General features: G+C 41.9%; 2 protein-coding genes and 1 pseudogene across 2 annotated transcripts; all 3 read right to left on the bottom strand.

Moving 5' to 3' along the window:
- Window positions 1-1,398: 1,398 nt before the first annotated feature.
- Window positions 1,399-2,030, bottom strand: LOC118816079 (tripartite motif-containing protein 16-like). Its single transcript, XM_036582586.1, has one exon. It carries the CDS (start codon window positions 1,912-1,914, stop codon window positions 1,399-1,401), a length of 516 nt encoding a protein of 171 aa, XP_036438479.1. The 5' UTR covers window positions 1,915-2,030.
- A 2,048-nt stretch (window positions 2,031-4,078) lies between these two features.
- On the bottom strand, window positions 4,079-6,158 carry LOC118816078 (annotated as a pseudogene).
- Window positions 6,159-6,717: 559 nt separating this feature from the next.
- On the bottom strand, window positions 6,718-13,493 carry LOC118815299 (E3 ubiquitin/ISG15 ligase TRIM25-like). Its single transcript, XM_036581326.1, has 6 exons — window positions 12,865-13,493; window positions 11,884-11,979; window positions 11,242-11,475; window positions 10,751-10,910; window positions 8,684-8,740; window positions 6,718-8,431 (listed from the first exon to the last, which is right to left on the bottom strand). Exons 1-6 carry the CDS (start codon window positions 13,447-13,449, stop codon window positions 7,875-7,877), a joined length of 1,689 nt encoding a protein of 562 aa, XP_036437219.1. The 5' UTR covers window positions 13,450-13,493; the 3' UTR covers window positions 6,718-7,874.
- Between the last annotated feature and the right edge of the window lie 444 nt (window positions 13,494-13,937).

The following is a 13,937-nucleotide window of genomic DNA, read 5'->3' as shown; positions in this document are numbered from 1 at the left end:
CTTAAGTCCTCCTCTCAGGGTTTCTCTGGCTGTTCTTCCCTGGCTTTTTCTTTGGGGGGGTTTTAAAAAAATACTACTCAGAGAAAGTGCTGAGCTCCTCCTCTTCTCCCACTCAGCCACTTGGTGTGCTCCATTTCCAGGTTTTCTTTTCTTTCCCGCCTTTCCTTTGTTTGGGAAACTCATTTTGACTTTTGTTTTCCTTTTGCTCTCAGCTCTTGCATTTGAAACATTCACTATAATCCCCCAGATGTCATAGCATCACTGACAACACCACTATACTAAATATTCCAGAGTCAAATACTGTTAGCATCATAGTAAAAAAAAATATACAACATAATTTCTTTGTTCATTAACTGTTGAGTGTATTACAGAGGTGATTTCCATGTTCAGGCCCACAGGAATCTGCAGTGCACCGTTTAGTGTTTCCTGCACCTCAATCACATCATTAGCTAATGATCAGGTCCTTCTAGAGCCGAATCAGGTGTGACAGAGCAGGAATGAACTAAACTGTGCAGTGCAGGTGGACTACAGGACCTTAGTGGGAACACTGATCTGAGTTCTAGCTGTAAGACTGCGCTTGATTACAATGAGGTGAGCTGTAAAACATTTTGGAAAGAATTTCAAAGTGGTGTGGCAATTGAAAATATTTTTAATGCCAGGGAGTAAAGATTCATTATTCCCATTCTGCTATGCATTTGATTTACAGAATTATTTCAATATACAGGGAGATTCTCTTGAAAGAGGCCCCGAATATTCTGTTGAAACTCCCATTAGGATCAAGCAATCTGAACCAAAAAATAGGCTAGATACCTTGACATATGTGTAATCGATTGCATTACATGCGATGCTGGAAGTGATCTCTGTTTTCTGCCAGACACATGAAGGGGTACGGGGTTATGCACCTGGAAGCTGCAAACAGAGGTTAAACATGGCGGCGACTGTCTGGCGCCCACCTCATCGCTCCGACGCTGGGGCATCCCAGCTTGTTCGAAGCTCCATATACTGAGGAGCAAATTGCACATTATTTCGTTGAGATCTCATCATCCTAGCAAGAGTTATTATAGAATATTTGGGGCCTCTTTCAAGTGAATCTCCCTGTAATTACATAATCAATAATAGTAGTTACCTGGTTACATTTTATGTCCATTAAATTTTCCACAGGTTTGAGTCTGCAATTCTGTTCCAGTACTTTTCTTGATGCCAAAAAATCCTAAAACAAACTAAAAGATGATGTTTCTTTCCAAAAAATTAGACTATGTGTGCAACCATTTTCATCAAATTCAAATCATGATAACAAATAGAAATGTGGTATCAATCTGAAGTTTAACAGAATTTCTTGTTTTACTGAACTACAAAAGGAGTAACAAAAAAATGTAAGAACAGGCATTTCACTGATGTTTATGTTGAATTGCATAAAGTCACGCTGCATACAGACGGCAGATAGAATCCAGCATAGAGAGGCTGAGTGAAGGTGGTGTGGACTGTGTGTAGGAGGGTCATTGTGTCAGAGACACTGTAGAAGGACAGAGTTCCTGCACTGTGATCCACATACACTCCTATTCTGGAGGAGGACGGGGCTGAGAGCTTAGTCTCAGTGTTGTTGTGCCAGAAAGACACAGAAGAATAACACTGCAGACTCCAGGACTGACTGTTGTGTCCAAACTTACTATTATTACCTGATCCTTTCCTGCTGATCCCTTTATATGAGACTGATATGTACATACATCCCAAACTGTTCCACTCAACCTCCCAGTAACAGCGTCCACTCACACTCTCCTTACACAGAACCTGCCACCAGTAATCAAATCTCTCTGGATGGTCAGAGTACGGCTGGACACTCTTACTGTATCTCACCACTCTGTTCTCATCAGACAGAATGAAGTGAGGATTTGCTGTGTTGAGATCCAAAGTCATCTGACGGAAATCTGGAGAGGAGGAGTTTAGTTTATACGGATAGATTATTCTTACCTAACTGTGTTTGTGTACTTTCCTAGAGATTCAAATAAATCAATAAAGAATGAGCAGGAGGGGGGGGGTAAGAGGGACATAGTTAGGAAAACAAATTAACCAAAGGCTCAACTAAACAGGTCAGTTTTTAGCATAGACTTAAAGATGGAGGCTGTGTCTGAGTCCCGAACACAGACTGGTAGGCTATTCCAAAGCTGGGGGGCTTTGTATGAAAAGGCTCCTCCCCCTGACGTAACTTTATTTATTCTGGGTACTAATAATGAGCAGCACCTTGTGATCTAAGTGGGCGTGTCGGTTGATAATAGGAAATAAGGTCACTGAGGTACTGAGGAGCAAGGCCATTCAGAGCTTTATACGTCAATAGAAGAATTTTGTACTTAATGCGGAATTTAACTGGCAACCAATGTAAGGTACCCAAATTGGGCTAATGTGGTCAAATTTCCTGGTTTTGCTGAGAACTCTGGCTGCAGCGTTCTGGACTAACTGAAGCTTGTTAAGGTTTTGGCTGGAGCAACCAGAAAGGAGAGCGTTACAGTAATCTAACCTGGACGTGATGAAGGCGTGAACTAATGTTTCTGCATCCTGTAGCGACAGTGCATTTCTTAATTTAGCGATGTTACGCAGGTGGAGGAAAGCTGTTCTGGTAATATTGGTAATACGCTCATCGAAGGCCAGATCGGGATCAATCGTGACACCAAGGCTCTTTACAGATGTGCCTGGTGCAATTGAGAAACTATCGAGATTAAGAATAAACGTAGGCAGATTATCCCTAGCAGCTTTTGGACCAAGAACAAAGAACTTCTGTTTTGTCCGAATTTAGTAAGAGGAAAAACCTTCACATTTCTGTGTATCTTGACAGATAATACAGAGCTTGTGTCAAACTCTACAGACTTAACTAAGCTAAAACACTGAACTGTGGAGTGCTGTGTCCCACAGATATGTAGTATAACAACTTATAAAACAGATAGTTCCGGTCCTAAAATCTGACTGGCTGAGTCGCGTTCAAAGCCGTTGTAAAATCAAGATATACCCACACCTATGACCACTTCACAACAACTGAACTGTGTATTACTCCACCACAGCATGAAAAAACCTTGTGCTGTTAATGGAATAATCTAGGCTGGTCAGCTAGCTAACAGGCTAAAAGAGCCAACAGCCTAAACAACTCCATCATTAATATCACAGGCTTGAATTAAGGTGCTTACGTTATGATTCACTGTAAAACAGCATTATAAAAGTGTAAATATGTCACTTGAATGGATCATGCACTTCAGATGTTCGTGTTTCAGCCAGAAGTAGCGTCAAACCCAGGCTGAATCCCAAACGGCTCCATATTCCCTAAATAGTGTGCTAGCTATAAAAGTTTAGAAATTCTGGCCTCTACAGCCAAATAGTGCATCATTCATGAAGTATGGATGTGTCTCAAATGACTATTGATCCAGTATTTAAATTTCTACGTAGTGCACTGTGTAGGGAGCAGGGAGCCATTTGAGATTTAGCCCCAGCATGAGAAGAGGGGCGCAGCTGGATTGGTGCTAAATAAGATTTTTTGGTAACCAAAAAGTACTTATAAAGCAAAAGTTTTTGCATTAAACAGTTCTGTGTTATCACAAGTTCATTGTTATATGACAAAAAGTTAAAAAATCCTGAAATTACCTCAATATACAGCGATATCATTCAGTACATGGTTGCGTGGCAACGATACCGTACTCCAAAGGAACTATTTCTGGACGGAATACTTATGTCTATTATTATTAATGACAACTTCAATTATTGTCTGAAAAATGTGTATTTTATCATATATTATGTTGGCCACCAGTTTTAAAAGCAATAAGCCACTTTAGGCCATGTGTTACTGTGATTTTATCACAGTGAAGGGAGTTTAAGGCATAATAATAAACACCCTTCCTGTGATAAAATCGCAGTAACACACGGCCTCAAATGGCTAATTGCTTTAATGCACCCCACTTCACCCTGATGCTGACCAAAGAAAGATTCCCAAAATCATATTTCACAGCAGGACAGCTCCTCTTACCATGTGGAGAGATTCTGTTGAGTGTCTCTTCACAGAATTCCTCCAGTTTCTTCTTCAGATCAGATAGAGATTTGCTCACTTTATCAAATGAGAGATGTTGACTGATAGTGATTTTGGGTGAGTCTTCAGATCCAGAAGAGACACAAAGAGACTGGAGACTCTATAAAAACAGAAATAAAGAAAAAAGTACAGAAGATTCATGCTACAGGCTAAATTAAACTGCGATTGTATCACAGTGAAGGGAGTTTAAACACAGTTATTAAAGCTTTTAAGATGAACTGATTCCTCTGTTTATCAGTATATTTCTCCAGGTGGTTGTTACCTGCAGGAAATGGATGTGATCCTCTGTGAGTGAAAGCTGCTCCAGCTCAGTGTCTCTCCTCTTTAGATCAGCAATCTCCTGCTCCAGCTGTTCAATCAGCTCTTCAGCTCCACTCAGTTCAGTCTTCTCCTGAGCTCTGATCAGCTCTGTTACCTCAGAGCGCTTTTTCTCAATGGAGCAGATCAGCTCAGTAAAGATCCTCTCACTGTCCTCCACTGCTGTCTGTGCAGAGCTCTGTTAGGACACACACAGACCAGATGGAGGTCCATTTAAAGCTCAACCATCATTCACTCTCCTACTGAGCCTCTAGATCACTTTGTGAGTTCAGACCGTGGCTTCAACATGTGGTGGTAGTATGACCGAAGACTGATTGAGGGAGGTGGGAGAGCTCTGAGAACTTGGGCTGTAGTTCTGGGCAGCTTCTGCCTGTAGCTATAAGGCTGAACCCACCCCCTCATAGCTATAGCAGGACTGATGTAGGACTGAGGAACATGGTTGAGGAGGAGATGGGGTGGCGGTGGCGATTGTGAACCTGTCATCACGTAACGGAAGATAAGGATGTGAATTTACAGGGCGCTAGATTGGAAGAAGAAGGGGTTTCAGGAATGTTCCTCCCCTCAAACTTCAGTTATAATACTAATGTTCAGTTATAACTACATTTATCGTCCACACTGAGGCTGTTTAGGATTCCAGAGTGTCCCACTGAGGTCTCCTCACTGTCTGACTGGAGGAGAGTTTGACAGGTGTGAAGTAGCTGCTCCAGCAGATCTCTGCTCATTACTCACCTTAATAGTGTTCACGGCCTGTTTCAGCTCCTGCAGCTTCTTCTCTTTCTCCTGGATCCTCTGCTGGGATTCACTCTGCATCGCCCTTTACTGACGCTGTGAACAAATACAGTTTATTGAGGTGAATTTTGATCCTGAGTGTTTTGTAATGATGATATGAGCTCTATAAAGCTAAAAGAATGCAGGAAGGTGGGTATTGGCTGGTTTAAAGTTCACGGACAGATTTGACTAGTTTTTATTCTGACAGTCAGTACAAACAAAATTTCTGTATTACTTCCTTACTGACGGAACAGTTAAAGTCACAGTGTAAACCATCCAACTCATTAACAAAACAAATCCAGTTTTAGACGTATAATTACCATGAATTAATTTTGAAAGATTATATTTCTCACCTGTCTCTCAGTTCTCTCTGCTGCAGCTGAGACTAAATCGTGGCCTTTGTGTTGATCCAACATGCACAAATAACAGATGCATGTTTGGTCAGTACGACAGTAGATCTCGATCAGTTTGTCGTGCTGAGAGCAGATCTTCTCTCGTAGTCATGTGGAAGCTTTGACCAGCTTGTGGTTTTTCCAGGAAGGAACTTCATAGTGAGGTTTAAAATGAGTTTCACAAAAGGAGGCCAAACACATCAGACAGGACTTGATGGCTTTGAGTTTCCTCCCAGTGCAGAAATCACACTCCACATCTCCAGGTCCAGCGTAACAGTGAGCAGGAGAAGCAGCTCGGAGTTCTGTCTTCTTCAGTTTCTCCACCACTTCAGCCAGCATGTTGTTTCTGCGTAGAACAGGCCTCGGAGTGAAAGTCTCTCTGCACTTGGGGCAGCTGTAGACCCCCCTCTGATCATCTTGATCCCAGCAGCCATTAATACACACCATACAGAAACTGTGTCCACAGTGAATAGTTACTGGATCCTTCAGCAGATCCAGACAGACTGGACAGCTGAACTGGTCCTGATCTACTGAAATACTGGCCATTTTCCTGCACTCACAGACTGAGAGAGAGCAGCTTTCTGAGATCAGTTCTGTTTCCTCTGAACTGAGTAGGAGTGGCTTCATGATTCTGCAGTTCAGAGAGCAGAGAGAGAGGGCGGAGCCAAACAGGCTGTTACATCACTGAAGGAGAGGAGTCAAGCTGTATTACAGAGAGAGAGAGTTTTATTGGTACAGTGTGAACCAATTAAACTGGGTTATAGTGGCTGTTTACAACATTTCTTGCTATTCCTTTTTTCAGGAAAATATTGTTTTATCTCATCTTTCATGCACAAATGACAGCTGAAGACTGCCAGGGTCCCAGTCTTTCTCTCCTTGCACTGGAATCTCCCTAAACTGTAAAACATCTTCATATCAGCTCTGTCTGTATCACCACAGTAAGATACTGTGATTGTGAAAAGCTGTAAAAATGTGCACAAACTGCTTTAAGTAAAAGTATCTGCTCACTCACTGTAATTGTTGTTACACTTAATCACTAGAAGAGAGACTAAAGGCCGTTTAAATGATCTCTGAAGGACAACACTGGACCAGCACTGAAGTCAAAGTTTATTACTGTATATGTACAGTTATACATCATCATTCTACACACATATAGTAAATGCAGACACAGTAGCATTTTGGAAGTTTACTGAAGAAAGGAATGAATCAATATACTAAATATACAAACCATGTTAGTGTCATGTAATAAAAAATATATTATACAATATTTACCTAAAACATTATTTGAGTGTTACTGAACCTCTCTGTTATTTTCAGTGGATCACACAGGCTCAGCAATGTAGATACAAAAGCAGTTCTGCAGTGATTTCCAGGTTCAGTCCTACAGGAACCCAATTTAGTGTTTCCTGCACCTGAGTCACATCATTAGCTAATGATCAAGTCCTTCTAGAGCTGAATCAGGTGTGATAGATCAGCTGGACTACATGAACTTAGTGGGAAACACTGATCTAGAAGATGAACTTTGAGCTCCAGCTGGAAGACTGCAGTGGATTCAGCAGTGTGGAGTTCTTCTTCATTTATTCTTGCTTAATTGTTTTTCATCTGTTATTCATTCTTTATGGAATATGGGCTTACAGTTGGGGCTCTCACTGCACTAAACTGCACAGTGAGGAGTTCCTCTAGGACTGGACATGGAAAACAACAGAAGTTGTTCCTCCATAGTGGTCTGCGACTGTGTCAATAGTAACGTGTAGCTTAGCGTTAAATTCATTAATAAAATCAACACAGATTGAATGAGGACTATGTGAGAGTGTTTGTAAAGGTGTGCATAAAGTTGCAAACAACGTCAGAAATAAGATGTCGCTTCTGCACAACCCTCTCTTGGACATGAGGGGGCGAATCACATGCATGGAAAAGAAGACTGGGAAGTGGTCAGAAAAGGCAACTTCAGACATGGCCGATATGTTAACTGGATTTAAAAATCAGGTCCAATGTGTGTCCCTGCTTATGGGTTGGCTCATTTACATTCTGGGAAAGACCAAAAGAGTTTAAAAGATCCACAAATTTAATGGCTTTAAGGTCTGTTGGATTTGTACATTAAAATCACTGAGAATGAAATTTAACCTGACAGGAGTTTGGATAAATCAGCCATAAAACTGGGGCAAGCTTTGGGTGGCCTAGAGACTGCATGATGTTGACAAATAAGCTGTTTGCTTTGCCTTGTAGAGCATGCAAAGAAATAGCGTGGTGGGCCAGCTTCAATCAAAACTGTGGGACCATCATCACCATTAAGCCAGTTCTCATTTAAAAACATACAATCAGTAATAAGATCATTAATGGTAAAGGACTTGTTTTATCACAGGTGTTAATTTCAGACTGCATAGTGTCACAGTGCATCCAGAAAGCCAGAATCCAGCATAGAGAGGCTGAGTGAAGGTGGTGTGGACTGTGTGTAGGAGGGTCATTGTGTCAGAGACGCTGTAGAAGGACAGAGTTCCTGCACTGTGATCCACATACACTCCTATTCTGGAGGAGGACGGGGCTGAGATCTCAGTCTGAACGTCATTGTGATAAAAAGAAAGAGAGGAAGAACACAGCAGACTCCAGGACTGACTGTTGTAGCCAAAACAGCACTCTTTACCTGCACCTTTCCTGCTGATCCCTTTATACGAGACTGAGATGTACACATTTCCCATCCTGCTCCACTCAACCTCCCAGTAACAGCGTCCACTCACACTCTCCTCACACAGCACCTGCCACCTGGGGTCAAATCTCTCTGGATGGTAGTGGTAGGACTGGACGTTCTGACTGTGTGTGACCACTCTGTTCTCCTCAGAGAGAATGAGGTGAGGATTTGCAGTGTTGGGATCCAGAGTCATCTGACGGAAATCTACAGAAGAAAGAGTTGTTGTTGATGGAATAACTAAAAGGCCGGTTTGTATCATTTTAGAGATTTTTGTATGCAGTATTTTTCTGCATTGTTTGTTTAATATCACAACATTACGACAGAAAATTCATGACACACACAAGCAAGCCATTGCAGTGATTTGACTGAAACAGTAGACATTATCAAGTAGCAATCAATAATTGTGTGTGTGTGTGTGTGTGTGTGTGTGTGTGTGTGTGTGTGTGTGTTACATACACTGTAGAAAATCCACTCTGGTTTGTGGTTCTGACAGTAAGATCTGAACTGCTGCAGCTGTGGAGACACAACACAATAAAGAATGAGCAGCTACAACACAAAGACTCTGTTTAGAGCAAGATTAGAGGAACACTATAATAATTAACGCAGTGTAAAACTGTCTGCAATGTTAGTGTACAGTGTGTGTTTTTTCTCTGAAACACTTCTTATTAATGCACTCCAGCACAGATCAGCCTTTACCTGAACTACTCTTATGCAGTGCTATATTTAATACACATATGTGATTATCCAGCAGTTCTGCTAAGATATGACTGCTACATTCTAATGGAAGCAATCTAACAAATCAAACCACTAACGCAGGCTTGTCAACCTGAGGACCTTCCGGGCCAAAGTGCTGCGGAGATCAGCGTTTACCCTCATCTAACACTCTGAATTCAATTCATGAGGTCCTTGCTAATGAGCGGATGAGCTGTATTAGGTGTGTTTAATGAGGCAGTGTGGTGAAGTCTGTAGTGTTTTGGCCCGCGAGGACAGGAGCCTGACACATGTGCACTAACGTGTGCTCTGTCCATGAGAGCATAATAATGTTACGCTTCTCGAAAACTTTACATTTCTATGTACCTCAACAGATATTAGAGAATCAACAGACTAAACTAAACTAAAACATTAAACAGTGGAGTGTTTGTCCTCCAGATATAAAGTATAATACCACATACACGGCACTTCACCCTGTTGCAGACCAAACAGGGGCTTCCATCATCATATTTCACAGCAGGGCTTCATTTCTGGCAGAAAAAGTCGGATCCAGCACCTCGCAGACTGGATCTGACACTTATTTGGATCTGACAAAGATGTGGCAAGTCAAATTCTTTATATTATATATATATATATATATATATATATATATATACACACACTATATTGCTAAAAGTATTCGCTCGTCTGCCTTCACAACCGTATAAACTTGAGTGAAATCCCATTCTTAATCCATAGGGTTTAATATGATGTCGGCCCACCCTTTGCAGCTATAACAGCTTCAGCTCTTCTGGGAAGGCTTTCCCAAGGTTTAGGAGTGTGTTTATGGGACTTTTTGACCATTCTTCCAGAAGCGCATTTGTGAGGTCAGACACTGATGTTGGACGAGAAGGCCTGGCTCACAGTCTCCACTCTAATTCATTCCAAAGGTGTTCTGTCGGGTTGAGGTCAGGACTCTGTGCAGGCCAGTCAAGTTCTTCCACACCAAACTCGCTCATCCATGTCTTTATGGACCTTGCTTTGTGCACTGGTGCACAGTCATGTTGAAACAGGAAGGGGCCGTCCCCAAACTGTTCCCACAAATTTGGGGGCATGAAATTGTCCAAAATCTCTTGGTCTGCTGAAGCATTAAGAGTTCCTTTCACTGGAACTAAGGGGCCGAGCCCAGCTCCTGAAAAACAACCCCACACCATAATCCCCCCTCCACCAAACTTTACACTTGGCACAATGCAGTCAGACAAGTTCTCCTGGCAACTGCCAAACCCAGACTCATCCTTTGGATTGCCAGACGGAGAAGCGTGATTCGTCACTCCAGAGAACACGTCTCCACTGCTCTAGAGTCCAGTGGCGGCGCTTTACACCACTCTATTCGACGCTTTGCATTGTGCTTGGTGATGTAAGGCTTGGATGCAGCTGCTCGGCCATGGAAACCCATTCCATGAAGCTCTCTATGCTGTTCTTGAGCTAATCTGAAGGCCACATGAAGTTTGGAGGTCTGTAGCGATTGAAATTGGTGACCTCTGCGCACTATGTGCCTCAGCATCCGCTGACCCCACTCTGTCATTTTACGTTGATGTCATTTCCAATCGCTTCCACTTTGTTATAATACTGACAGTTGACTGTGGAATGTTTAGTAGTGAAGTGATTGGAACACCTGAATCCAAATGATTTGGATGGGTGAGTGAATACTTTTGGGAATATAGTGTATATACATAATGAATTTGACTTGCCACATCTGTCATAATTTTGCCACTAGTATCTCAAAATCTCACTATTTACAAATTAAGCACTGATTTCCAGCAAGACTCTTACCGTGTGAAGAGATTGTGCTTAAGTTCTCTTCACAGAATTCCTGTAGTTGCTTCTTCAGATCAGACAGAGATTTGCTCACTTTATCAAATGAGAGATGTTGACTGATAGTGATGTTGGGAGAGTCTTCAGATCCAGAAGAAACACAAAGAGACTTGAGACTCTACACAAATAGGAATAAAGAAAGAATGTATAAAAAAAACAGATAAAACTAATAAAATGTACTTCTATGATATGAGGATAGCAGGATTTCTTTTTTATTTATGGCGTGTTCAGTATCTTCATTACAGCCTAAAGCAGTTTTCTCTTTCACACCTGATGCAGCTCATAAAGATCATGAAAACCAGCTGATGATCTGGATCAGGTGTGTTGACGCAGAAAAGAGCTGAAACTGTGAGTTATGAATAACTGGTATCAAAAAATACAACTATAAGAGACATATATACAGATAAAAGAGACACAGATCTCTGAGTATTTCAGACAGTGTTTGTTACCTGGAGGAAATGGATGTGATCCTCTGTGTGTGAAAGCTGCTCCAGCTCAGTGTCTCTCCTCTTTAGATCAGCAATCTCCTGCTCCAGCTGTTCAATCAGCTCTTCAGCTCCACTCAGTTCAGTCTTCTCCTGAGCTCTGATCAGCTCTGTTACCTCAGAGCGCTTTTTCTCAATGGAGCAGATCAGCTCAGTAAAGATCCTCTCACTGTCCTCCACTGCTGTCTGAGCAGAGCTCTGTTAGACACACACAGACCAGATGGAGGTAAAGTACAACTGTCATTCGCTCTCTTCATGTCTCTAGATCAGTGGTTCTCAAGCCAGACCGATGGGACCCCCAGACTGCTTATTCGCTCTTGTGTTATTGTTTTGCTATCCAGCATCGACCAGAGGAGGATGGGTTCCCCTTATTGAGTCTTGGTTCCTCTCAAGGTTTCCTCCTCTTGTTCTTAGGAAGTTTTTCCTTGCCACTGTCACCACTGGCGATCTGGAAGTCCCCAGGGATTGTTTGAGAACTGCTGCTCTAGATGACTTATTGTCCACATTGCTACTGTGTAGACTTTCAAAGTGTCTTTAGAGTGGCCTCCTCACTGTCTGACTGAGGTGTGAAGTAGCTGCTCCAGCAGATCTCTGCTCACTACTCACCTTAATAGTGTTCACAGCCTGTTTCAGCTCCTGCAGCTTTTTCTGGTTCTCCTGGATTCTCTGCTGGGATTTCGTCTGCATCTCCTTTAGGTGCCTCTGTGTGTCAATAACACACATTATGCAATTAAGCAAAGAAACAAGAAGATAAAAATAAACAGTAGAATAAGGTGAACATTGCCTTACATATGAAATGTTGGGCTCAGAATGGAAATTAAAATTCAATACTGTGGTTTTAAGCTGCCATTTGGTACCTTATTATTGTTATGTTTAATATGATTATGCAATAAAGGTGTCAGAATGTAAATTAAAACATAATTTAACTTATATGCATTTGCACTCTAATAAAGTATTTGAAATTGCATTATCAAAGAGAAATCAAAGCTAGAAAGATGGCAAAATTCTACTGTAAAAAGGGAAACCACGCCTCTCCTTGTTGCAGTTGGATGGTATCATCTTTTGCACTCATTCTCTGGCAAAATGGTTTTGAAAATGTATTTGACCTGATTACATTTTTATTTTCATAGACCTCCACCTGTGAATCATCCAATCAGGTTGGAACCAACAACACGCTCAGCGGAAAAGGCTTCATCTAAAACATGGCGGCCAAAGAGTTTTGTAGCTATTCTTACATTAGCAGATGAAGAGAAGCAAAGCAATGTATCTACGTCTATGTCTTCTGCATATCTTTATACATGATCTGATGCGTAAGTGTTTAATTAAACATGTGGCTGAGTTTTCTCTTGGTGTTGGAGGCTTTTGTGTAATTATCTGTTAAATATATGTTTCCTGCTTTTTTCTGACACTGAAAAATGAATGATTTTTACTAAATAGCCATTTTGACTGGACAGTAAGGAAATGAAAAGGTAGTCTCTGACTTTTGCACAGTCCATGTCACCCAATACGGACATTTCTAACGTTATTTAAAAATAATAATGTAATTAAGAAAATTGGATAGAATTTGATAGAATTAAAGCTTCTGACCTGTCTCTCAGCTCTCTCTGCTGCAGCTGAGACTGAATCGTGGCCTTTGTGTTGATCCAACATGCACAAATAGCAGATGCATGTTTGGTCAGTACGACAGTAGATCTCAATCAGTTTGTCGTGCTGAGAGCAGATCTTCTCTCGTAGTCGTGTGGAAGCTTTGACCAGCTTGTGGTTTTTCCAGGAAGGAACTTCATAGTGAGTTTTAAGATGAGTTTCACAAAAGGAGGCCAAACACATCAGACAGGACTTGATGGCTTTGAGTTTCCTCCCAGTGCAGAAATCACACTCCACATCTCCAGGTCCAGCGTAACAGTGAGCAGGAGAAGCAGCTCGGAGTTCTGTCTTCTTCAGTTTCTCCACCACTTCAGCCAGCATGTTGTTTCTGTGTAGAACAGGCCTCGGAGTGAAAGTCTCTCTGCACTGGGGGCAGCTGTAGACCCCCCTCTGATCATCCTGATCCCAGTGTCCATTAATACACACCATACAGTAACTGTGTCCACAGTGAATAGTTACTGGATCCTTCAGCAGATCCAGACAGACTGGACAGCTGAACTGGTCCTGATCTACTGAAATACTGGCCATTTTCCTGCACTCACAGACTGAGAGAGAGCAGCTCTCTGAGATCAGTTTCACTTCCTCTGAACTGAGTAGGAGTGGCTTCATGATTCTGCAGTTCAGAGAGCAGAGAGGGGGGGGGCGGAGCCAAACAGGCTGTTACACTGAAGGATAACAGTCAAGCTGTATGATAGTGAGAAAAAGAGAGAGTTTTATTGATACAATCAGATAAAAACTAGGTTATTATTTGTGGCTGTTTACAACATTTCTTGATTTTCTTTTTTGCAAAAAAAAATACTCTGCCATCTGTGGCTGGGCTGCCTGTTAGGCCACTTCCGACCACCAGAGGGAGGCACAAGCCACTCCAACGTGATTAGGAGAAAACGGCAGCACCTGATCCTCTATTTAAGGGAAGCCAGGCCTCACCTCTATGCTCAGTCTTAGGTTCTCTGTTTTTTAGAGTGTGCTACAAGTCTAAGCTGGTAATTATCTCGAGTCCCTTTCTGGGGTTTCCA

This window comes from Colossoma macropomum, unplaced genomic scaffold, assembly GCF_904425465.1.
Source record: "Colossoma macropomum unplaced genomic scaffold, Colossoma_macropomum, whole genome shotgun sequence".
Classification (NCBI taxonomy): domain Eukaryota; kingdom Metazoa; phylum Chordata; class Actinopteri; order Characiformes; family Serrasalmidae; genus Colossoma; species Colossoma macropomum.
Note: the sequence above shows the minus strand (reverse complement) of the source record. Positions and strands in the feature narration are given on the sequence as shown.

Bases quoted from the DNA above. Each gene is read 5' to 3' on its own strand.
- LOC118816079 (XM_036582586.1), bottom strand. From the start codon at position 1,914: ATGACTTTGGATCTCAACACAGCAAATCCTCACTTCATTCTGTCTGAT.
- LOC118815299 (XM_036581326.1), bottom strand. From the start codon at position 13,449: ATGGCCAGTATTTCAGTAGATCAGGACCAGTTCAGCTGTCCAGTCTGT. The intron at 11,980-12,864 runs GTCAGAAGCTTT...ATTGACACACAG, and splicing joins CAGAGAGAGCTGAGAGACAG to AGGCACCTAAAGGAGATGCA. The intron at 8,741-10,750 runs GTAAGAGTCTTG...GTGTCTCCACAG, and splicing joins AAGCACAATCTCTTCACACG to CTGCAGCAGTTCAGATCTTA.